The sequence below is a fragment of the Leptinotarsa decemlineata genome, unplaced genomic scaffold (assembly GCF_025532065.1).
Source record: "Leptinotarsa decemlineata unplaced genomic scaffold, Ldec_3_MD MMD2_tig00003335_RagTag_RagTag, whole genome shotgun sequence".
Classification (NCBI taxonomy): Eukaryota; Metazoa; Arthropoda; class Insecta; order Coleoptera; family Chrysomelidae; genus Leptinotarsa; species Leptinotarsa decemlineata.
Window position 1 is genome coordinate 6,149,262 of NW_027412587.1, and position 24,858 is coordinate 6,174,119.

Sequence of the window (24,858 nt, forward strand, 5' to 3'; positions counted from 1 at the left end):
GGTTCGAAGTTCTATTGACACGGTGGTTGTCATCTCATGCCATCGTCATATATCAATATATTTTATCAGATCAGAAATGATGAAATGTGGCTAACGACATTTTCTATTGCTGAAACTGATGGATTATTATATTGAATGTACACATGTATTTCTTATGTGTACAACAGTTGAGCGTCTCGTGACAGTTACAATTTGTGTTGTAAGAGGAATTTTCCGTCAGCTATGTTATATATTGATCCACCAACACACCTCATTTTCTGCTTTGTTTTTTGCAATTATTATAATAGTTTTACGGAAGCATTAAAAGGCCACGACAATTATTTTTTTGTATTAACAACTTTGAACTCGGCTCCATGACTTTCCGACATTCAACTCGGAATCTCTGATTCAAACTCGAAATTATGTGAATTGCGAGTAAGGTCAAATCAGATCGAGAAGGAAGGAGTGTTAGGAATCACACGTTAAAAGGTAAAACCTCGTTAGTCCTTAGCTTGCACAAGTTTCTCAACTTCTGAGAGTTGTCGTTCGTATGGGGGCGACAGTTAATTAACGGAAAAACAGACTTTCAAACAGATTTTTTTAAAACAGAAGAGAAGAAGTTGCGTTGTGTTCAAACTTGGACTTTTCAAATATTTTTCCAAATAATTGATTTTCTGATTGATTCGACCGTTACTTGATGAAGATCCATAGTAATTTCAAAAACTACACCTCACGATTTGATCTCCACAAATTTTATTTGAAAAATATATCACAACATGTTTCGCTAGCAAGTGATTTATTAATAAATGATAAACATGTGATATATATTTTTCAAATAAAGTTTGTGGATATTAAATCGTGAGGTGTAGTTTTTGAAACAAATAATCAATATTCATTTTGCATCAATATATTAAAGTTTCACTTGTATCTTCAAACATTCTTTACAGTTCATTGGAAGTAATATTCTTGTTGGATTCGAAATATTTTAAAACACATTTGCGTGATTCATAGTACTTCATAGAAAGTGAGATTAGGATTATTCACCTCTAAAACATGAAGCTGGGTTCTAACTATTGCAAAACATTTGTAACACATTAGCTCAATTTCATTATTAGGTGTTTAAACAGTTAAATTGGAATTAATAAAAATGTTTTATAACACGTTGGGTTTGATTTTGTTCTTTCTATCACGTGAACTTATTTTTGGCTTTCAATGACAATAGTAACCATATTCATTACTTTCAGAGATATACTAAAGCAAGATGTTGTAAACAGAGCAGCGTATATTGAAACGCTGGTTTTATCAGTCAGGTTAATAGTTTTGACAGAGAATATTTAATGAATCTTGGCTGGAAGTTGCGAAATGATATTTTGATACTTTATTAGCAGCGTTTTTTATTACTGTATATCTCTGAAAAAACTGTTTATATCACTAAAATCAGAATCGTGGCATTGTTGCTGGCTGTAGACACTTGTCAATATTCTTCTTATAGTTTGAGTTGAGGAGTTGAGGTTAAAGGTTTGCTTAAGTTCAAGTTTGTAGGTTAAGTTTAGAGTTTAGATTGCTTTAAAGTTTTCCATTTTCGAATCAACCCCAATGATCTGATATAAATTATTCAAAGTAAGGAAACTCCAGTGTTCATTATCCCTCTGGTATTTTTCAAGTCAAATGAGTGTGTCGAATATTGTTCAGTATGTGGTCGTCCGAGGAGACCTCATCAAAGAGCTGAAATGGCCTTTGGGGGCTGTTATAGCTCAAGCGTGCCACGCAGTGACCGCGGTGACTCATCTGTTCTACCAAGATGAACACACACAACAGTATCTCCAAGATCTGAACAACATGCACAAAGTGGTGTTGGAAGCTCCTAATGAAACTAGCCTGATGGCTCTGAAGGACAAACTCGAGGAGAATGGTATAATGTACAAATTGTGGATTGAGCAACCCGAGAATATTCCGACATGTTTGGTGGCAAAGCCTTACCCAAAAGAGGACGTTCAAAAATATTTCAAGAAATGCAAGCTTTTCAAAGACTCCTGATATCTTTTTACAGAGTGTTATGTGATGGACAGAAATATTTCAAAATATTGAAATTATTGAATTAATATTTCATATTATTGAATTAATATAAATATAATATACTTATTATGAATATTACAAAATGATATATTTATACCTATCTATTCAAGAAACCATTAGGAGTTTTTCTTATTTTTTAATAATGTTGTTACATGAATTGACTGAAAATTTGCAATTTCCGATTCACAAACCAAAGTGTGTTAAATAAAATGGTAAATTTTTCAATTCATTTAATAAAATTAGTGGTATATAGAGACATCTGTTATTGAAAGGAATAAAGTAGTAAAATTCTCTATTATTAAAACTTTGTATATAGAACCTAAGTCTATATACAAAGATTAAAATTAGTGGATGTTAGTGGTATACGGAGACATCTGTTATTCAAAGGATTGAGATTTGGAACAGGAAATTAAGAACTAATGTCTATCTGATAGATGGCAATTTTTCATTTAGGCAGTTTTGATTGCTCGAGAATGTCATATAAACCCAGCTAGGGTCTACCAAAAATCAAATAAATACCTTCAGTATCATAATTAAAGTCATCTTACTTCATAATAGTCATAATAATAATATTCATTCACAATTTGCAATGTATAAGGTATATGTGGTAAGTCAAAAATGATTAATTAAAAAAATGGGTTAATTTCAATATTGTAACTTTTTTAGTGCTTGTGAAAAAAATTGTTATACAAATTTTATGTACCCCCTTTAAGGAGCTGTATCTTAACAAGTGATGCTCCAATGACATTTCTTTATATGAAAGATCCTATCTTTTTTTTCGATGAGGAATCACCTCCTTAAATGTTTCACACTTATTTAGTTACACCCTGTATATGAAATAATAATTGAAATTATGGCAATTTTGCTTGCTATAGTCATATGTCAATGTATAAAATAAGATGAAATCACCAGTCATAACACTGAAACTAAAGCAAAAAACAATAAGTGTGAACAAAAAATGAAGAAGTTTTTTAAATGGGAATCTCTATTTCGTCCTGGCTGTCCAACGTTAGACTTTTTGATCATGGAAACAAAAAAGCGGAACCAAAATGACTATTATGTTTGACAATTACCTGTAGTTTAATCTTTCTATCTAGTTTCAATGGTAAACGGTGATCACTACAAAGGAAAGAGAATTAAAGGTAAGGTTATCAGCCAATGAAAGCAAATTGGAGGGTGCAGTAGAAAAAAGTTTGTTTATAGCCCATCTAGTTCTTTATAATTCACCATTTCAACTGTTTTACCTTTAAATGTCTTTCAGAGAAAACATTCAGTGTCACTCAAGGCCATACCCGATTGTACCTAATTGTTCCTCTTATTATAATCCCGAGACAAAATTACGTACGGGTTCCCGTTTTAAAACCACCTAGACCTTCAAGTTATTTGATCAAGATAAAATATATGTTCTCTGTCAAGTAATCAAGACAAAAACAAATATCATGTACATTTTTTCCTTATCGTTCAAGTTTATTACCAGAGTTGATAAATGTCATACCTGGTCGTGACTTTTTCTGCTTTTTCATTTCCGTGCTGGAAAATATGGGAACCCGCTAGAAAATAGACTGAGAAGCATCTGAAGGAATATTCTCTGCGAAGAAACTTGCACAAATATCTCTGGGATATAATTCAATGTTTGTCGCCAAGAAAATAGTTGTTTCCGGCAGGAATTTGCCTAGATCCTACTAGGTATATAAGGTATATATGGGGGGGAATTTCAGAAATATTATTTCCTTGAGAAAGTATAGTTTGCTTGGAAAAAGTTCCGTGAAAGGTTTCCTGAAACCTTTTTTTGAACATTGTTTTAAGCAGATTATACAGAATTGTTTCACCTCAGAAAAATCAAACGAAAGCATTGTTTTTAACATTTATTTATAAAAAATAATACTACGTTATTCTTACGGTTAGGAACTTTCTACTTCCACTTGTTTCCTTTCTTGGGACGGCAACAGCAGAACAATAATGATGGCCACTGAAAAACCAACCCATTGATTAAACACCAGTTATTGTATAAAGTGTCTTAACACACTTAGTAAATATACAATATAAAAAGCAATAAAACGAAAAAAGCGTCAACAAAAAGCTTTTTTATTCCTCTTGTTATGACTCAGCCTGCATCCAATGCAAATTGCTAGCTTATTGAAAGAACTATGCAGGCTATTCAGTCTTTCATTTGCATCTATAATAGAATAAGAACTTTGTTCTGGATGTTGAGAAGTTTCATTTTTCGCAGCGTTTTACTTTTTGACCCTTTTCCACTTCCAGATTTTCCATTGCTTTTGAAAATTATCAGGACATTGAAAAAGCGTATGTTATCAAATGCAAAAAATATTCCAACCCAACTATCAAATACAAGAATACAATAAACTAAGGAATATAGAAGAAGAAATGTAATGAACACTAATTCAGTGTAACTGAGAAAGTTTCATTGAAAATTCAGTAACAGTAATAGTAAAATGACGGTACTTACATGCATGTATCACAGCATAAATGTAAAAGAGATAATCACAAACGCTATCCATTATGTAACCAGCAGTATTAGAACCTGCCATTGCACCAAGCCTTCCAAACATTAGAGATACAGCTAAAGCCATTCCTCGAATTTGAGTCGGATAGAGATCAACGATGACGGCATTGACCACCCCTATACCAGTAGCAACCAAGAGAAAAATACCTAAAAAGCAGTTATTTCACTTCGTGACCATTTGCAAATGATAAGATTGGAAACGTCACAAGTAACAAGATTGAAAATCAAACGAGCCAAACAAATGTTCTTACCAAGGGTAACTTGGATGTAAGTGTATCCACTTAATAATTGAGCGAAAACTCCGGATGTTGTGGTTACCAAAAGAAATCCCATGAGGAGCCGTCTGGCACCTATTATATTGATGAATGTGCCGATGAGGACATAACTGACAGCATAACTCGCTCCAATCAGCAGGGACACAAGAAATACTTCTTCATTGACATCATCTCGACAAACTTTTGACTGAAAAGTAGAAAACAATTTAACTGAAGCCGAGGGATTCGTGATTAGCATGAATTTCATTTCTTTGTTACCAAACACATTTGATGAAGGTATTTTTTCTGAAAGATGTACGTTTCAAGGATGTTTTCGAATTTAAATTGGTTGCTGAATTATCAAAAAAAGTATTGAAATATTAGTAATCACTCAAAAGTATTTTTCAAATTATTTGTGAGACTATTTAACTCTTTACCAAAGGGGTAGAGAGAAAAAGTATTATAAAAATATTGATGAAAACAACATTGAAAATATCAAAGATACCTAAAAAGGCATGTTATGTATATGAAGTAGGTCAGAGAAAAAACATCGTTACTTCTCCTTACAACCTTGATAAGCTTTGAAGTAATTACAGTAGTTTTCTGATTGATTCGGCCGTTACTTGATGAAGATCCATAGTAATTTCATAAACTACACCTCACGATTTGATCTCCACAAACTTTATTTGAAAAATATATCACAACATGTTTCGCTAGCAAGTGATTTATTAATAAATGATAAACATGTGATATATTTTTCAAATAAAGTTTGTGGATATTAAATCGTGAGGTGTAGTTTTTGAAACAAATAATCGATATTCATTTTGCATCAATATATTCAAGTTTCACTTGTATCTTCAAACATTCTTTACAGTTTCACCTCTCGATTTAATATCCACAAACTTTATTTGAAAAATATATCACATGTTTCGCTAACACAGTAGCTTCATCAACAGGTGTAGTTTATGAAATTACTATGGATCTGAGTATTCAAATCACGATTTAATATCCACAAACTTTATTTGAAAAATATATCACATGTTTGGCTAACACAGTAGCTTTATCAATAGTGATTTGAATACTCAGATCCATAGTAATTTCATAAACTACACCTGTTGATAAAGCTACCGTGTTAGCGAAACATGTGATATATTTTTCAAATAAAGTTTGTGGATATTAATTAACTCGTGATTTGAATACTCAGATCCATAGTAATTTCATAAACTACACCTGTTGATGAAGCTACTGTGTTAGCGAAACATGTGATATATTTTTCAAATAAAGTTTGTGGATATTAAATCGAGAGGTGTAGTTTATGAAAGTAGTTACAGTAGATTGAACTTCAATTTGAAATTTCGTTTGGCTTGAAAATAATTCATTGCATACGCGGCTTCTCGTCTCTAAGTAAAGTAAAGTTGAAAAGTATATCTTCAATAGATAGATAAATTTATTAATCTTTTAGATGTACAATAGTAATACAAATAAGATAAGTCAAATGCACAAAGTGGAATAAAAAATATAAAGTTATCAATATAAAACGCCTAGTTACAGTTCAGGAGTTAGCAAACATTGCATCACACAAGTAACAACATTTTTTAGAACATGTCAGCTTTAATTACTAGCCAATGGTTCGTGTTGCATTGGATAGGACAGCTACATACTCATCAGTAGAGTATACACAATTTGTTATCAAGAGATCTTTTATATATATTTTGAATATGAACTGATTTAGTTCTTTGACATGGGGAGGTAAAATATTGTAGAGGTTAACATCAATTGAATTCCTCTTCGATTTTTGTAGTCTGAATCTACTTGGCCTTAATAATTCACATCTTCTCGTGTTATAATCATGAAAATCACAATTTCTATTTTGTGTTAATTTATTTTTATGTCTATCAAAAGTTGATATAAATAAATAGAAGGTACCGTCATTATTCGCAGCGATAAAAAAAGAGGTTTACAGGAGTCTGAGTAACCAGCCCCAGATATGATCCTCACCGCATTTTTTTGCAAGATAAATATCCTATTTGCGTTACTGCTATTCCCCCACAGAATTGTCCCGTAAGATATATGAGAATGAAAAAAAGCGTAGTACGCCGACAGTATCGCCTGTTGAGAAATCAAATTTTTTAATTTCCAATATCAATTCATTACATCCTCAACAGTTGGCTTCAGAAGATATGCGTAATATTATTTTTCGTCCTGGAAGTGGTAAAAATTTCTTCATCAAGCAAGGCTCCTTCTCATCCATTGAGAAAAGCCAAAAAAATCTCTAAGCAGTTGAAAAAATAGAAACTCATTTGGCTTTCAGTTTTAGCTGACAAAAGTGAAACATTTCGGTTTGAGTTTGATAAAAGTGGAAAGCATATCATTATCGTAAAAACAACTAATCATTGGACTATACCAGCCCATGATTTGAATCAAAATAATAAAATGAGTGAGATATACCTAATCAGTACAAACAATACAAAAATGGCTATTGTTGTCGCGGGGAAGGAAGGTACTCCTAATCTATAACCTGAATAAGAAAACTAATTTGAAAAATTTCAATACTTCGGTTCGGAGGCCTGATGAAAGAGGTTTAGTCGCGAGGGCTAGAAAAAACCTTTCGGTTTGGACGTCGTTTGAGATAAGTCAATTCGGTCGAGGTAGGTCTCAGAAAACTGCGGAAAATTATAAAATCTGTGGGTGAACCCTGGTGTTCGTAATAAGCTTGGGTAAACTCGGAATAAGTCATGTAGTTTCGTGAAATTCAGAACCGTCATGAACGGAGTCCGGAAGCAAGAAATACTATTAAGGGAGAGTCGTATTTGAAGCTGGATTGTATGTTGAAGAATACAAACGAATATTACGAAAGTTATAAGAAGATACAATAAATTCCATTGTATGTAATTAATCACCCCATCTTCTACAATAAATAGTAACAAAAAAAGGAAGATATGAGAGAAAGAACCAATACACAAAAAAATAATGAGCAAAGGCTAGGTAAGAACGAATTGAAAGCTAATTGAGCTTTGATCTTATACAAATACGAAGGTTATTGAGTGTCTTGATATAGATAAAGAAGTTATTAATCGGACACAGCACTCAAGAAAATGACAAACCATAGACACGTGTCTATGCGGTGTCGCTATCAGGCGGCTCCGGTAAGTATAAAAACTTCTTAACCAGATTTCAAATTCACTTCATTTTCATGTTCACTGGGAAACAACACTTGCTCGCGATATAAAGACACTCGGCTCCGGTTAGTTTTTGGGGACCCCATGCAAAAATTCAGTTAGGAAAGTCACGATGGAAGAAAATATTAGATCAGAAAGTAAAAGCATCTAAAGGCTGACTCTCAACTGAAAGAGGTCGGATGTCAATCTTGCTGAAGTGCCCATCAGTAAGTTGAGGACCGCTCCGAAGGAGCGGGGGTGGATGCACGAGATGGATGTTCTACACACAGTAACCGTGTGGGGAAGATTTAAACTCAGGGCACTCAACCCGGGAGGGAGCATGGGGGGTTTGGTCGTGATACTCAGAGGGTTCACACCATTCTGAAGAGACCATGCCCGGTTCTGACGATGGGGCAAGTACCCCGAAACCGGTTGGTCGTATCGACCAATTAAAATAATTTCTGCTTTTCATAGCGGAAAATAACTTGCGACGAATCTTCCAAATAGAAGACGTTGCACAGGTGCCTGATGGTTTTACTTCAAATCTCTGCGTGGTATTAGTTGGGTTAATTGTTGTTTTCCCATTAGGTATCTGCCACACGTACCTACAAAGTCGTAGATCTATACATGAGAGGCAAGAGGTAAGGTGTTTTCACCTCAACCTGGAGCATGTCGAAAGCACCTCTCCGGAATATTAATTGATATATATATATATATATATATATATATATATATATATATATATATATATATATATATATATATATATATATTTTTGATACTTACTGCTAACGCTCTTGACAAAGTATATGTTTTCGCGGCAGTGGTTTCATTGTCCATTCCGATATCGTAACGAACAGCTTCACACATTGTAACCTCCTCTAGTGGGGCTGTCTTTCCATAATCGGCCATGCTGTTCAAAATCTGAGGATACCACATAATGATTGCAGAACTCCTGTAATCCATGACAAAGTAAAATAATTTAGAGTCGGTTTATCTGAAGAAATGAGGTGGATTTATTCAGCATTAACCTTCATCAACTTTCAACTTTTAATTATACATTTTTTAAGATATAATAACGCATACACACTCATCATATTTCACCATAAACAACAAGGTCAACCTTACCTTGTTTAGTGATATCAATTACCTTTGGTTGAATTTTTCGGACTGTGAAAACTTTGAACAATTTGAAAAAACTGAAAAGTTATCCCAAATTTTTTTACTCCTGTATAGAAAAAGCGTAGTTCAGTAAACCTATTAGGACGAAATAAAAATACATGCTCCTCAAGGATATTTGGTTGAAAAATTTCTTCATTTCATTTGATCGAGTAGGAGATATTTGTTGTTGAATGCACTCATTTTTTGGCATAAATTTCACTAAATCTTCTAAACCACCCGATATAAATCCAAACAACCCTATATTTTTGAGAAGCACTCTGCTCAAGAAATTCAATCGAGTGAAAATATCTGGAATATTCTATCCAAAAAAATATAAGTATGGTCTATCTCACATTTATTGGACACTCTGTATATTAGTAATAATTACTTAAACATAATTTTCATCAATGTCTACAACTTTTTATTAGAAAATTTTTTTTTGTATCTCCAATAGGGAACCATTCCACCTACCTATCGTTGATACACCCTGTATGTCATTTTTAGAATTTTGATACAATTGCCAGCGTGTGCATGAAAAAACAATTTACAGTTTTATTATGAATACTTGCCTTTTAGAAATGAAAATGGAAGTATTTTTTACGAAACACCTACATAATCTGTGGTTTTGGTGTATAAATTGCTCTTCTGGAAAATCAATAGGTAGATTATTTTTTATAGTGAAAGTAGAAGTGTAAATGAAGATGACAGTTTTTGTTGCACCAATCCATTTTAAGTATAACTTAATGAATGAACATAACCTAATAAGGAAGGAAATTACCTTTCCCAGTTGCAAACTGCTACTTCAGTAATTTTGAGAAATTTCATTTTTGTGAATTAGTGAAATAACAAAAGTGATATTTTTCAACAGGAGATGTAATTTTCCTCCCTTAATTCATCAAGCTATATTTATACTTCCTATAAACCTACCCTTACAAAAGCAACAAATTATTGATGAGCAGCGCCGTCTTAAGGCATGTCGGGACCCTTGGGTATACATGAATACGAACAAAAAGTTAAAAACGAGCAATACAGCTTAAAGATACATGAGATATACGAGTAATTTGTATTTTTGATTCAAATATAGAATCAAACGTTGCACTGAGTCACGTTATATTATGTCAAGATGCATAGAATACCCCAGGCGTGATCGCTTGGACCATATTATAAAGATAAACTTGGACCTCCTCGATATTTTATCAAAAAATCTCGACCTACGACAATCGGTTCGATAATTCAATCCTTGTAAGCTGTTCAACCTTATAAAAGATATTCTTCAAAGGTTCTGGAGGAGTTATTCATTCTAGTAATATTATTAATTTTTTATCTTCATTTTCGGTATTTTTCGGCTATTATGATCACAAAGTTTCTGAGGCAAAATTTATTTTATTGCATGAAGGAATAAAAGGAATTTTGACTATATCAAACCAAATGTTGAAAGAAATATAACTGCTGAAGATAAAGATACCCAAAACGCAACAAACTCATGTTCTTAATTACTAATTATTAGTGATTGCGATTCATTTGTTACTTCAAATCCAGAAACGTATATTACTGAAGTTTCTGAAGATTAATTTTTTCATACACTCAAATCAGTGTACTTTTCACATGGATCTCGTGAAATCAACATAGGTATTTGAAGGAAAGATTCAAAATAACACTGAAAGTAGATTTAGGTAAAAATAATGTTCATTAACTATTTTTGAAACTTTCTGAAGTAGGTATTGAAATAGATAGATGCAGTAAATTATGAACTGAATAGGTATAATATGGAATTGAATGAATACATTTCCAGAGATGTAACCCAAAATTCTCTCTAGCTCTTGAAATATTAGAAAAAAACTATCGCTTCTTCATTCGATAGTAATACAAGTTATGATTTTTATTCAGATCTGGCATATTTTCTACTCAATTTATGTTAGGTCTTCATCAACTGAAATATATTTTCAAAAATATTGAAAGTTATTATTTCTAACAACAATATAAAGAAAACCCAATATCAATATACTCACGTGAAAAATATGGCAAAGTGCAAATAGCTGACCATCAGTGTCTTCAGTAAGTATCCTTTCTTGAACAAAGGCACAGTCTGTTCCCACATGGACCTCAGTATACCCCTTTCTTTCTCGAAATGCAAATCAGAATCCTCTTCCCACGTTATCATAGATACCGGAAACTCATCCTGGCTCTTTCCAGTATTCACGGAATACATTTTTCTCAGTATAGCCAGAGCTTCGTCATGCTGACCTTTCGAAATCAAATATTTGGGACTCTCGGGAAGTGAACAAAGAAGAATGGCGAAGATAATGCTTGGCAAGGCATATATGACGACGAGAAGTCGCCAAGGCCTGAACATGATGTTTATCAAAGGTATTTCGTATGACCACTCCAGAGGCAGAATAAGCCAAGCCATTCCTGGTAGGTACATGTTACCAAAAGCTACGAAGGTAGCTATCCAGGAAACTACTTTCGGGCGGAATCTGTTGTCGTTGAATTCCCCGGCGTAGGCGTAGATTATAGCTGATGGCCCACCAACACTAAAAATAATTGAGAATTAGACTGAGAGGGCCGAACACTTGGCAAAACAAAAATTAGTCTACTTTGTGAAGCTTCCTTACATTGTTTTTTATCCTATATAATAATTTGTTGTCATTTTGACACATAACTTGGAATGCTTCTTTGAGTAAGAGGTGTGGTCTTTTAAAAAAACAGGTAATCTTTTTATACTATTTTACAAATGTTTTGTTGATTTTACTAGCACTCAGCACTTGTGTGAAATTCATTTTTTTAATCAACTTGCAGATACACTTCTTTCAAGTGTTTAGTTTTTGAATCATGTGGCTTCAGGATTATCAATTATTCCTTTTCAAAAGTACTGTATAGAAAATCAACATTTTTTGCAGTATGACTATACAACAAAATTATACACGTGAAAAAATGGGTACCATATATATCGTTTTGTAAAATCATACACCAATGTTGTTTCAGTATTTGTTGAATACTTACACAGTAAATAGAATATAATATACTGAAGACCTTGTAGTCTACTTTGAAACAAAACTTAATTTCAATCGCTATGTGGAATATGTCATTAATTCGAGTAGTAGATCACTGCCTTTGTTTAATAGAATATGCAGACTTCAATAATTATGCTGCCACTGAAATCATCTAATAATAATAACAATACCACCTACGGTATGTTTACAGTATTGACGAGACATCGATTTGGTTCTACGCTCCGGGGGATATTGAATCTGTTGTGGTAAATGAGTAACGACTATTTCTATTTCTGCAGTTGCTAAGAGGCCCACTACCAACTTCAAAATCGATTTCTGCAACATGAGAGGAGTCGACTCAAATATAAACACAATGCACCATCTACATCTACAAACAAATAGTCCTCAATTTTTTGCTCTTACAGAAACCAAAGTCAGTGCTTCATCAAATCCCGTCAATTTTCAATATCCTGGCTATGATTTCCACTCCTGATTCAGACGTAACTTTGAAATATGTCTTTTTATCCGAAGCGATCTCTCCTGTCAACGACAGGAAATGCTGAAACCCCAAAACTTTGACATTATTTGGTTTGGAATAATATCACAGAAGATCACTAAATTCTTATGCTGCGTTTATCGACCACCAAGCGATACACATACACCATTTACTTTCTGCAAATCAATCATTTCATTGCCGAAATTTTCATATTCGGTGAATTCAATGTCTACAATATCAAATGGCTCAAATTTCCAAATATCAACGACGAACAAGGTCGTGAAGCTGAGGCTTTTGCAATAAGCAGCGGACTTACTCAGATTATGAATGAGCCAACCAGGATTCCTGACCGCGATGGAGAATATGCTAGTCTTCTGGATCTATACCTAACAACCAATTTATACAGCCACCGTAAGATCTTCTGACCACAAACTCATTTCAGTGTTGAGTGAATTACAGATACATCTTGGGGAACAATCTAAGCCGAGCAAAGTTTGGCATCACAGATTTGCTGAGTGGGATGATTTTCAAGACCATTTTCGAAATTTCCCCCGGATAGATGTTTGTTTCATCTCTAATAATCCAGCTCTAATAATCCAGCTCTAATAATCCATAAACCATCATTTTGAATGGTTTTTGAGGTGCCCGAAAAAACGCTACCGTGAGGCCATATTGTGAATCATATTTGCCCCATAACATTAAAAGTTCCTTGTAATTGCCGCGATTAATCGAATCTTCGGTTTCATCGTGTCCGCGAAAAGCTAATTCTTGGGAACCCAAATAAATCGTAATATCGATAAGTCTTTTTAAATTCGACCGATTTTCCCTAACCTGATTATTAGAAGAAATTATGGCCCCATTTTGAGCTATATGTAAAGCTGTTGCTAAATTTTCTTTGCTAAACAATTTTAATTTACAAGACGAAAATTTATGCTCCTTAGATTTAAAATGTTTTTCTGTAGAACGAGGTAAATTTTTTAAATTGGAGTACTTATCCTATTTTGGACCACGTTTGGTATTCGGTTTGTACGGAAAATGAAATACAGGGCCAACAAAAAAGTTTTTCTCGTTTAATGGAGCCGGTTAACCAATCGCATTTATCGTACCAACTAATATTAAACCTCGATTTTGTCGATTATCTGAGGCTTTATTTGTAATCAAATTTGATTGAGGCCTTCCCAGAGTTTAAATAATGTAAAATTTATTATCATAAGATAAAAACTTAAAACCATTTGTAAGCAACCAATCGACTATATCGTCAGATTTTCTAATTTCGTCCAACTCATCCATAAAAAATGGAAAAGAAAACTTATCGAAAAGTGAGAACCTGAAAACACCTTGAAATTGAAAGAGAACACTTTAAAAACACATCAAAAATATTACTAAAAAGCACTGCTATAATACAATAGTGCCTGTTTTATACACAAATAATAAATATTATCAAGAAACATTAAAACGATTTACCGAAATATTTTTCAGTCCCGGTCCGTTACGGCATCCCGTCCGAATAATTAAATAAAAAACAAACGCAGTCGTACACTAACGGAGACCAACTGGAGGCTAGCCTCCTCTAACGCTATAATTTCTGCAACTGAAATTACAACTCGGACGTATGTCGCTCGGTGGATCGGTCTCGTGGAGCCTGTGTTTTTTAAAGCGGTCGGAGGCTTGGCTCCCTTGCAACGTATGGCATTTATTATTTCGGGTTGATTGTTTATTCGTAATTCGTTCATGGGCGGTGCGTTTGAGTTTTGTTGATACAGGATACAGTGTGGTACGTACTACGTAGTGAGTGATAGTGTTTTTTCGAGCACATTATGTATTTATATTAAAAATTATTGGTAAAGTAATGATAAATGATACCCAAGCATTTTTAGAAAAAAATAATCATAATTATTTGTCAATATCTTTTAATTTATTGCGATGAATAGCCTCAAATTTTATGGGGAGGCTAAGCCTCCCTTGCTTTCTCTGACGAGCCGCCGCTGATGGATGCATATATTTTCTTTTCAATAAAACGAACTTCTGAAGGCAAACCTTGATTCAACAAAGATTACGAGCAAGCTGTGGCGTCAAAATCCCAGTGCCGAAAACCGAACTAGTTTTGTTAATGCTCGTAACATCTGCAAAATTAGAATAAATAAAAACAAAGAAGTTCACAATCAGAGAATTAGGGATTAACTGCTTGCCAATCCCAACGGGTCTAGATCCTTCTGGTCGGTAGCTGAAGCTGTTAATCAAAACTTTACAAAATCAAAAATTCCATTACTGACACAAGCGGATAGTTCAATTGCAACAACAGCCATAGAAAAAGCAATTCATTCACAAATTGAGTGGGCCCACGAGGAATTGGGGCTATGCTGTTAGTTATCTCGTTCATAGGCAGATGGGGCGATGACAAACACTCTGTTTGTCGTTCGCTTCAGCCTAGTTCGAGAAATGATACATTGAAGAAATTTGATTTTCAATTATCAGAAATCGTCGAGTTTATGTTGATGATAGACACAACCTTGCACTGACGAGCGGCCAAACAGCTCGAAACTGGTCTGCAAGTGTGTTCCAATGATTGAAAATCGATTGTGGCAGTTGTATCGCCAACAGCATATGCAGGAATAACTTCAGTGAAGAATCCTGCACTGACACTTTTCGGATATAATCCAACGCCCTTCATGGTATTAGCCAGGGGAGTAGTTATTTTCTGATAGGTGTCAGTCTATTAATCTACAGTGTAGGTAATTTGATATTGGCCTGAACGAATTGTTCTTTTAGATAATTTGTTTTTCTTTCTTGTTGGAAGATGGCTCGCGTTCAGCCTATTTCCAAAAAAGGCAACAAAAAATTTCCAGATAAGTCCCTTTGCTATCAGAGATATCAAAAGTCACGGAGAAAGTTGTGAACCACCATATTCTCAAATATTTGAAAGGCTTCAATATTTTGAGCGTTCATCAATATGGCTTTCGGAAACAAAGATCAACAAGAGATCTTCCATTGTATATCACCCATATTTGGAATAACACAATCGAGAAACATGGAGGGTCGAAAACTGTTGCGCTTGATATTTCTAAGGCCTTTGACCGTCTGTGGCATGAGGGTTTGCTGGCCACACTTTGATGCTATGGATTTTCGCTTATTCAGCTTCCTGAAAGAACGTGTTCTTCAATTGGCCGTCTATGGATATCTCTCGAATACTTTTACCATTAACGCTGGTGTTCCCCAGGGATCTATATTGTCTCCAACACTCTTTTTATTGTATATTACCAACTTATTGGAAAAAACGAAGAATCCAAAATATATTGCTTAGCTGACGACAGCACAGTTGTCTCGTCGTTCTATTTCAATTCCAGGACATCGGCTGTGGATGCAGCAGTAGGTTACAGGAGGATCTAAATGAAATTTTTACTTTTTCATTCAGTATATTGTGTTGAAATCTTGTTAATGATATCTGATTCAATTCCATAACGAATGTTGGGAATACAAACTGGGCAGAGAAAAGCATTTTTGTATAATTTAGTGTTTGACAGTTATCACAATCAACAGTCCCGTTCAACAAAAAAAAAGAAATCGTCTGAAAAATAAAAAAAATTGAAAATATTGTCAAAGATGAATGTACATGATGAATTCATGCCAGAAACTCTATATAATTGCCCAATACTTAACGTAGAATATATTTCATGTAAGGGGGTTCTTTTTAATGTACTAGTGCTTCTTCCTTCATAAATGTGGTTATACATTCAGTACCATATTTCAGGTGACATGCATATTCTGATCCCAGTCTTTAAACAAATGTGCTGTACTATTAGCGCACCAACTACTTTCATAATGAATTTTAATTATCGATACTCATTTCGCAGTTGAATAAAACATTGTGAACAAAATAATAAGCTGAAACAGTCGTGGTGAAAAAACTGTGATATAATAAATTTTGATAAAAGTAAAGAAAATTTGCATCAGTTCTATTTTCATCCCAAGATAGCAAAAAACTGCGTTTATTTTTTTCATTTCAACCATTAAATTCTTGATGAAAATCGTTCTGGATATATATTAAAAAGTTAGTTAACTTCATTCGAAAACAATTTGATATATTATGCTTTAAATAACCTGATAAGTATCACTGAGGAATTACTTGAACTTATCACTTATTATTTGAGAGGTGAAATCATCACTTTTGTTTTGATTCGTAAATGAATTTTCAAGAAAATGAGGCTAACAAAATAACCAGCATTATAAGGTAAACTTTCCACTGCTCACTATCTCTACTAATATTTACGTAAAAATTTCGGTTGTATTAGGTAATAAAATGTAATAAAACATCGCAGGAGGTATAAACCAGATTTATGATTATAATTGATATATTTGTGAATGACTTCAATAACAACGACAAGAAAAAAAGAATCATGAAGTAGTGCAGTAAATGAACTCCTTCATTATTAGGAGTGCAGTAAATGCACTCCTTCATTATTCATATAGGCCAGCGATCCTTCTAAGTAGCATGCTCTGAAAATCTGTATTTTCCTCTGGAATTGTATTCGAGACTTTCTATTTGAATAGCCATGTATTCTGGCTGTTGTGATCTGGAAAGAAATGAAAACTCTAAAATAATAAACCTGGTCGATTTGACAGCATTTCAAAGCCTTCAGATATTTTTACATGCACGTCGTATTGATTTTTTTGAGTGAAATCACGTTTTATCATCAACTATTATATAGCTATCGATGGATTAAAATGTTTAACTGACATTTGGAATACAACTGTATAATAATCAGTTTCTTCGCAATCAAGAGTCAAATTCTACTTTATTTTTTTACCAGGCATGTTTTCTAGGGATATATCTATTTTTATGGATAGATGAACCTATTTTTTAGTGAAAGGCAGTAATAAATTCCGAAAATTTACGATGAGGATTCTAAAGTTTTTTGTTGTGTAATCATATGTCGAAATTAGTATTTAATTAAAACCAATGTGCGATGTTTGGCAATCAGAAAAATGTTTTAGGAAAAATTTGACAACTGTGAGTTACCAAAATTTTCACCTGATGAGATTAGTGAAGTTTTGAATAAGAATCTAACGAAATTTTTGGTTTCACCTTGATTATCAAACTGTTGCTGTAGAGCAGTCCATCAATCGAATAGTTAATCAATGTTAAGAGATGGGACTGGGGGTATTATTGGCCACCTTGATCGCCCGATGCAACACCGTTTAGCAACACTCATCAGAATAGAGAATAGAGAAAAAAATATATAACGAATCTGCCCCTGACCGATATGTCGGCCGACTCAGCGAACAAACACATGACATTATCGCGAAAGAATGCAGTCGGGAATCGCCGGTAAAACTCTAGAACCGAACCGACTACAGATTTCTAGAAAGGACCGTTACCGATATAAGCACGGTTTCCCGACCCAAGAGGGCAGTTCAGAAAGTGAATCGAACGGCTGAACAAGAAATTCAAATAGTAGAAATGAATTGAGCGTTAGTTGCTGAGTGTTGTAATAAATACATTAGTTTGTGATTAGTGAAATATTGTTGCAAATAAATTTGTTTAAGACAGTTAATTCTTTAACTTGTCACAAATGAAAAAAAAAGAGGAATCATCAAGACTATATTAGACTGTGCTTTCGTTAACACGAAGAAAGAACTCGAGAAGGAACTGGACATTATCAAAAATGATTTTCAACGGAATGGCTACTCCAAAGCGATGGTAGAACAGACTTTGGCTGAAAGACAGCAAAAATCTCACAAGGAAGAGAAGCCGTCATAAACAGTGCTTCCACTTCCCTACACTAGAGGATTATCGGAACGGAAATGATGAAGAGAACACTATTCGTAGCAGCCTCACAAAAACCAGGCCACCAAACGCGAATTGCGATTCCAAGAATTGCATTTACCGGATACCCTGTGAGTGCGGAAAATCGTATATCAGTGAAACTAAGAGACCATAGAAAGTCCGCATTGCCGAGCACAAGAAACACACACAGCGAGGGAAACCAGCAAATCAGGAATAGCAGGGTATGTTTTGACCCATCAACATAACATCGAGTGGTCCCAAGCTGAGATCTTGCACAGAGAGGAATATTGGTTTAGGAGAAAATTCAAGGAAGCCGCATACATGTTGCCCAACAACGTATTCAGCCAAGCTAGGGTAGAGATACGCAACTATGGAAACCCATAATCAAGCGAAAAATGGCCAACTCCCGCCATACGGTCATCTCCCGCTGAACCGGTGAAGCGGAATCGGGAAAGTGGTAAGTGAAAGTACTCGAATGACCCATAAATATTCATCTCTCGGAGGAATTAATCCAGTCATCACCCGAAGACGATTGTGGATACTAACAATCGAAACGTAGTGAAGTAACTTGGCTTGGAATCTCTTAATCTTTAATTGCATTTTTAATTTTTTGTTTAATTGTTTTATTTTCAACTTGTATTTTATTTTACTGTAATTTCTTTTCAGTTTTTTTTGCTTTGTATAATTGTTATTTCTTTTTAATTTCTATTTGTATTGGTTTTTTCAGGGATTTCAAATCATTTTACATAATACTAGACAATGGAAATCCGAACTAATGAAATTCATCATGAAACATTGTCAATCACCTTCAAACATAAATTTCAATTGTTTTCAACTTTTTTCCCGAGTGAACGTATTTTTAGTCCAAAATAGCAAAAATATTTTATCAGCTACATTGCATGAGAAACAATTTTTTCAAATTTCGAATTTCGGTAAAAGACATTTCTGATTTGTTTTTGAATATAAATTTCACATATAACGAATCGCAGTTGGTGAAAAGGATTATATCAATGCCAGGACCGATGCCAAAGTTCAATCTTATGTAAGTCTTTAAGACAAATTAATATATTGCTGACTCTACTGGAGCCACAGTAACATAACTTAGTTCTTATTATGATAAAACCCCACAAGAAATCTTGTGTAAAACATGAGACGGAAACGTCTATAAAATGTAACAAGATAGTGGGTACTTACAAAAATCCATTTAAAAACCTCAGCATGATGAACAACCATGGTAGAGAGACCAAGCTTCCTATAAAACTGATAATTGCACTACATATCAACGACCACAGCGTTACTGTTTTCCTCCCCTTAGTATCTCCCAAATACCCCCAGAGGTGCGAGCCCGAAACTACCCCTAGAAAGCTAATCGCGTACAACAGTCCTTTGTCGCTCAAACTGAGACGTAGATCGCACTGTGCAGCTGGTGTTATGAACATTGCACACATTGTCTCCACTATCACGCACATTAGGCATCCTCCAGAAGCAACCAGGACGTACAGGTTGAATTTTCCAAAGCCTGCAAGAGATTCACATATTTCACGATCAAAAACTGAAGAAAACAAATCAACAACACCTGATGGCATACCCAAACGATTATTCGGAACCCCAGATATAACCCAAGCTTCGATTCTGACCCACATTGTCTTTTTGTTCAAAGTTCACTTAATTGCAGATACTAACTGATTAATCATTCCTAAAGGCACCAAGGGAATGAAAAATATAAATTGCAGAAATACTTTAAAAAATATTGATGTATTTTTTATAAAAGACTAAGAATTCGACACTACATGACACCATGTAGTCGGAACAAAATGTTCATTTCCATTTTCTAGGCTTGTTAAATTATACTTATTAAGTTTTAGAACTTGAAATTCGATGACTCACTAACATCCACTATCCACAAAAACTGTAAAAATTTGTAATGAGTAAAATCACTAAGATAAACAGAATTATAGAGTATACAATATAAATGAAGAGATAATAATAATGATATAATACGTCTTCATTGACCATTCATTTTTAAGTTTGAGCAAATCACGATTTGGAAACAGCTGCCTGAGGATGTTATAAAAAGTTTGGTTCAGATAGTGTTTAGTGAAGCAAAGTTCTAGATCAAACCATAATCCTAAGTTTTTCTTTTCGGTCACGGAGAGACATTTTCCATGCGGACTTGAAAAAAAATAGAGGTGGTCTCTGTTCTTCTTGGGTCCAAACATCTTTATTGCAGATTTATTAGCATTTAGCTTTAGTTTATGGGCTGTAGAAATATCAAAGATGGCTTGAAGATCCTTATTAATATATGACTGGGTAGAGGTAGAATCATGAGGCGGAAAACAGAAATATAACTGCGTGTTGTCGGCATAGTAATATGTACTGCATTTTTTAACTGATATAAATCGCAGATGTATAAGCTAAAAATCAAGGGCCTAAGCATAGATCCTTGTGGCACTCCTTTTGATAACGGTAGACCATCCATTACAAGTCCATCCACAACAACTTTTTGACTACGATTTTTCAGATAGTTTCCTAAAAGTGACACTGGTTTCTGAGAAAACCCAAAGGAGACAAGTTTGTTACAGAAAGTCTCGCAATAAAAAGTGTCGAATGCTTTGCTGTGATCCAGAAATACTAAACAGGTCACATTATCATCATTTACACTATCTACAGCTAAAAAGATCGTCAGTAATTGACAGAAGAGCCGTGGTGGTTCAATGCTGTGATCTTAATTCTGATTGAACAGATGTTAAAATATGATTCTCATTGACATATTCATTAATCTGATCTTTCAGTATCAATTCCACTACTTTAGAGAGACAAGGGAGAATTGTAATTGGTCTTAGGATATCAAGAGTCCTTAAAGTATTCCAAGTTGATTTGGATTTGATATTTCGCAAAACGAAGCCAAGATATGCTTTTCTTCACGTCGTATGGCTCTACATGTATAATTTCTGAGTTCTTTATAACTAATCCAGATAACTGGCGAGAATAATGTAAAGGATCCAAATAAGTGAATAGATTGAGAAAATCAATTTACCTGTTTGTACGCGGCTAACAGGTATTAGGGAACACAAAAAGGTAAGCAAATGATCAATTCCCAAAAGTACTAGCCCATACTACCATGAATTAGGTACTCTGAGATTACTATTTGATCAGTAATGATATGTGGGCGCTCAACTATATCTTTCTTTTTATAATGAACTGATTTAGATTCGCGTAATTTTCCCACTAATTTGCAAAAAAAAATCCCAGAAATATTTTTTTTCAGGATGCCATTGGTTGAAATGCTAGTCAACCCAAATTTAACATTCATTACCTTCTCCGTAATTGAGAACCTTATAACTGACAAACTAATATGTCTGATGGTTTTTCAAAATAGTAATATTATCAACACGAAAAAACTACTTTTCGAGCCCTGAAGAAGAATTTAATTGAATTAGAAACGTCGAAAAAAATACAATTGTTTTTATAAGAAAAAATTGATCCTGTTACCCAGGTGTTTTTGTATTTTTTGCAAAAAGTTCTTTCCCTTGCCTTGGCTACTCTATACAATTTGGCTGAATTGAAAAGTTCTGCACCATGAATACATAGTACTTTCATTTCAGAACGAATAGGTACTGTTCAATTTCTCAGACAATTTATTTCAGAGTTATCGACCGAATCAAACACATAACAAATGGAAGAATGAAACTGTTGTAGGTTAGACCTTCAATTATCTTAATGTATTAACTGGATTGAAACATATACTGTACATAATAATTTTTGAGTGATGACTAGGATATAAGTGAGAAACATATGGACATCTTCAGTCATGTGAAAAAGCCAACCGAATTGAGAAAATTCGGTTGGTGATAGCAAAAGACAGCAGAGATCTACTCAAATCAGCGGGAGTTTACAGAATTTCCTGTAACTGTGCTAAAGAAAATACCGAGGGGCTAGCAACATCGAATAATTATTCAACAAAAATATATCTAGAAGCCGTAGAAATATACAAACACCAAGAGAACTTCAACAGAAAGGAAACGAGAACATATCTACCAAAGATCTGGCACATACCATTGGAAAGTGGCAAAACGAAACCAAGTCAACCAAATTGCATGGGAAGTACGCGCGAACCCACCACTATAGAAAGTGCGCGAAAAATCTGCACTATACATGACAGGGCAGAAATAAGTACTCCAACCACGCCACTGAAGATGACTGCCGCAGTTGCAGTCGAAACGTTTGGAGATTGTTACCTAGGAAGACCAGGGCAAAACCCGGAAACCAACCGAAACAACATTCTAGAACAGTGATTTCCAAAGTGGTCCAGATGGACCCCCAGGGATCCACGAGAGACTCGACAAGGGTTTACGTTGGCGAGACCAATAAATGAGGGTTCACAATTCGTAAGGCGATCCACAAAAATTGATCTGGTTTCGATAGTGAAAAACTAAAATGATGGCTTGACCTCAGCTATCAATGTAGGCAGATAATATTTCAAGAAGCCCAGTGACTGTTACATGTAAAAACTTGCAGATTGAATACCACAGAAAGGGGAGATTTGCGGTTATTCCTAACAAAACTGAAGCCAAATATTGATAACTTGTTGTCCATCCATCAACAAGTATATTCCTCCCATTGAAATATTGACTATTTTGCGATTGTTATTATGATTGTTAGAAGTTACGTTATTGATGTTTAATTTTAATCACATTACGACTGAGTAATGCTGTAATAATTACATACTTGAATAAATAAGACAAAAAATATTCTATTTTCCTTTTTATTTTACTACACTGAATTGGTAGTTTTCCGAATGAAATAAGTGAGAATTGATTGGTTTCTTGTACTGTGAGTAGACGTCAAAAAAGTAAAATTGGATGGAATCACTTTTTTGATTGATCACCTTGACTTTTTTGACATCGACTCACATCACAATCAATTAATTAACCAACCAATCAATTCTCACTTTATATTCAACAACTGTTAATTCGTGGTTGGAACGCAACGCAGATTTCCATAGTTAGATCTAAAGTTTCAGGAATATGATAGAAATGTAGCTGCAGGGGGTCCACCGGAACCAGCAAAATTCTGAAAGTGGTCTATGATAAAAAGAGTTTGGAACTTTTGCTCTAGAAGATGGACTGAAATGAGAAAAGAAAAACATTAAAGTTCTCCTTCTCTTATCAGACATTTTATGTTCCGATGCTGAATCTATGTTGAAAAAGTGAAATGATAACGTTATTTTTCCATTTATTACACTCACCAGCCAGTGAAACCGCTTCCTCAAAGGTCTTGGAGGATTTTTCGTAGGCTCTGGCCATTTTTGAGTACTTCAATCAAGAAAAAACCAACCACCTGCTGTGATCACCAGCGAACATTTGTTATCTTGTTCTCTCAACAACGGTGCATAATATCCTTCGCGAGTCGAAATATTATTTGGCAAAGTATTAAGTAAGATTCATGAATTACGATAAGCACAGTTTTTTGTAAACATAATATATCAAATGATCTTGTTTTGATGATCATTCAAACACGAGTCAATCATTCAGTACAGCGCAAATTTAATTTACGTAGTGGATAATGAGATTCAACACTTATAATCGATTTTGTTATGAATATTACCAAAGAATGTACGTGTATTGGAGAACCAATCGTAAAATCAATAAATATCATTGTAGTGCTTACGTATGTATTGCAACTATTAGTCTGTTTTGAATGGTTTTTCAAAATAACAAAACCAAATATTGAGGCTTGTAATCTAGTTTGAAGGTTTCACATGAATTTGTGTGGAAAAAACATAATATACAATGAGAGGACCCTGAGATGATAGTGATTACACCTATAGGAGGATTTTTATAAAAAATATAAACAATTTCATTGCCCAAGTTGAAGATCAAAACTCCAAAAAGGTTTGCATGTTGCACAAGTTAGAACAAATAATTATTGTAGCATTATTGAAAACACAGATTTTTTAAACAGATATGCGGGACTCTTCCATGAAAAGAAGGGATCATTGAGTGTACCAGACAGAATGATTTTGGATGGAGTCTAAAAAAGCTTCGAATCTCATTTTTTTTTTCACGTCCGAGTCTATGGGAGCTTGGTTTGATTTCAAATGCTGAACAAGTCGTAATTTCATCTTTGTTAAATTGTTCAAAAAAAATCCATCAAAGAAAGATTGAGCTCCGTTTAATTTTTCCGGAATTGTAGTTCATTCGATGCGGTCTTGATTCTAAAATACAGATAATTCATGATGTATGGGATGGTGTTTTCTGGATTTTTGTGCTCTCGTCACATATTTGTACAGGAAAGAAAGCTTTGGAACTTTACAAATGACAAATGTGAAACATTGTGAATGTTATTGAAGTTTTTTCTATTCATCAAAAATGTCAAAGCAACAAAGCATTATTTCGCTTCAAAAGAAACTTTGAGTGAAATCTATTAGAA

The 24,858-nt window shown here is 34.1% G+C and overlaps 2 protein-coding genes across 2 annotated transcripts; one reads left to right on the forward strand and one right to left on the reverse strand.

Moving 5' to 3' along the window:
- Window positions 1–1,467: 1,467 nt before the first annotated feature.
- LOC111511566 (putative peptidyl-tRNA hydrolase PTRHD1) lies at window positions 1,468–2,180 on the forward strand. The gene has a single exon (XM_023167592.2). The coding sequence runs from the start codon at window positions 1,648–1,650 to the stop codon at window positions 2,014–2,016; it is 369 nt and encodes a 122-aa protein (XP_023023360.1). The 5' UTR covers window positions 1,468–1,647; the 3' UTR covers window positions 2,017–2,180.
- Window positions 2,181–3,907: 1,727 nt separating this feature from the next.
- Window positions 3,908–23,899, reverse strand: LOC111511565 (synaptic vesicle glycoprotein 2B). Its single transcript, XM_023167591.2, has 7 exons — window positions 23,675–23,899; window positions 19,621–19,945; window positions 11,162–11,686; window positions 8,778–8,946; window positions 4,831–5,041; window positions 4,523–4,726; window positions 3,908–4,024 (listed from the first exon to the last, which is right to left on the reverse strand). The coding sequence occupies exons 1-7, from the start codon at window positions 23,730–23,732 to the stop codon at window positions 3,957–3,959; spliced, it is 1,560 nt and encodes a 519-aa protein (XP_023023359.2). The 5' UTR covers window positions 23,733–23,899; the 3' UTR covers window positions 3,908–3,956.
- Window positions 23,900–24,858: the final 959 nt, after the last annotated feature.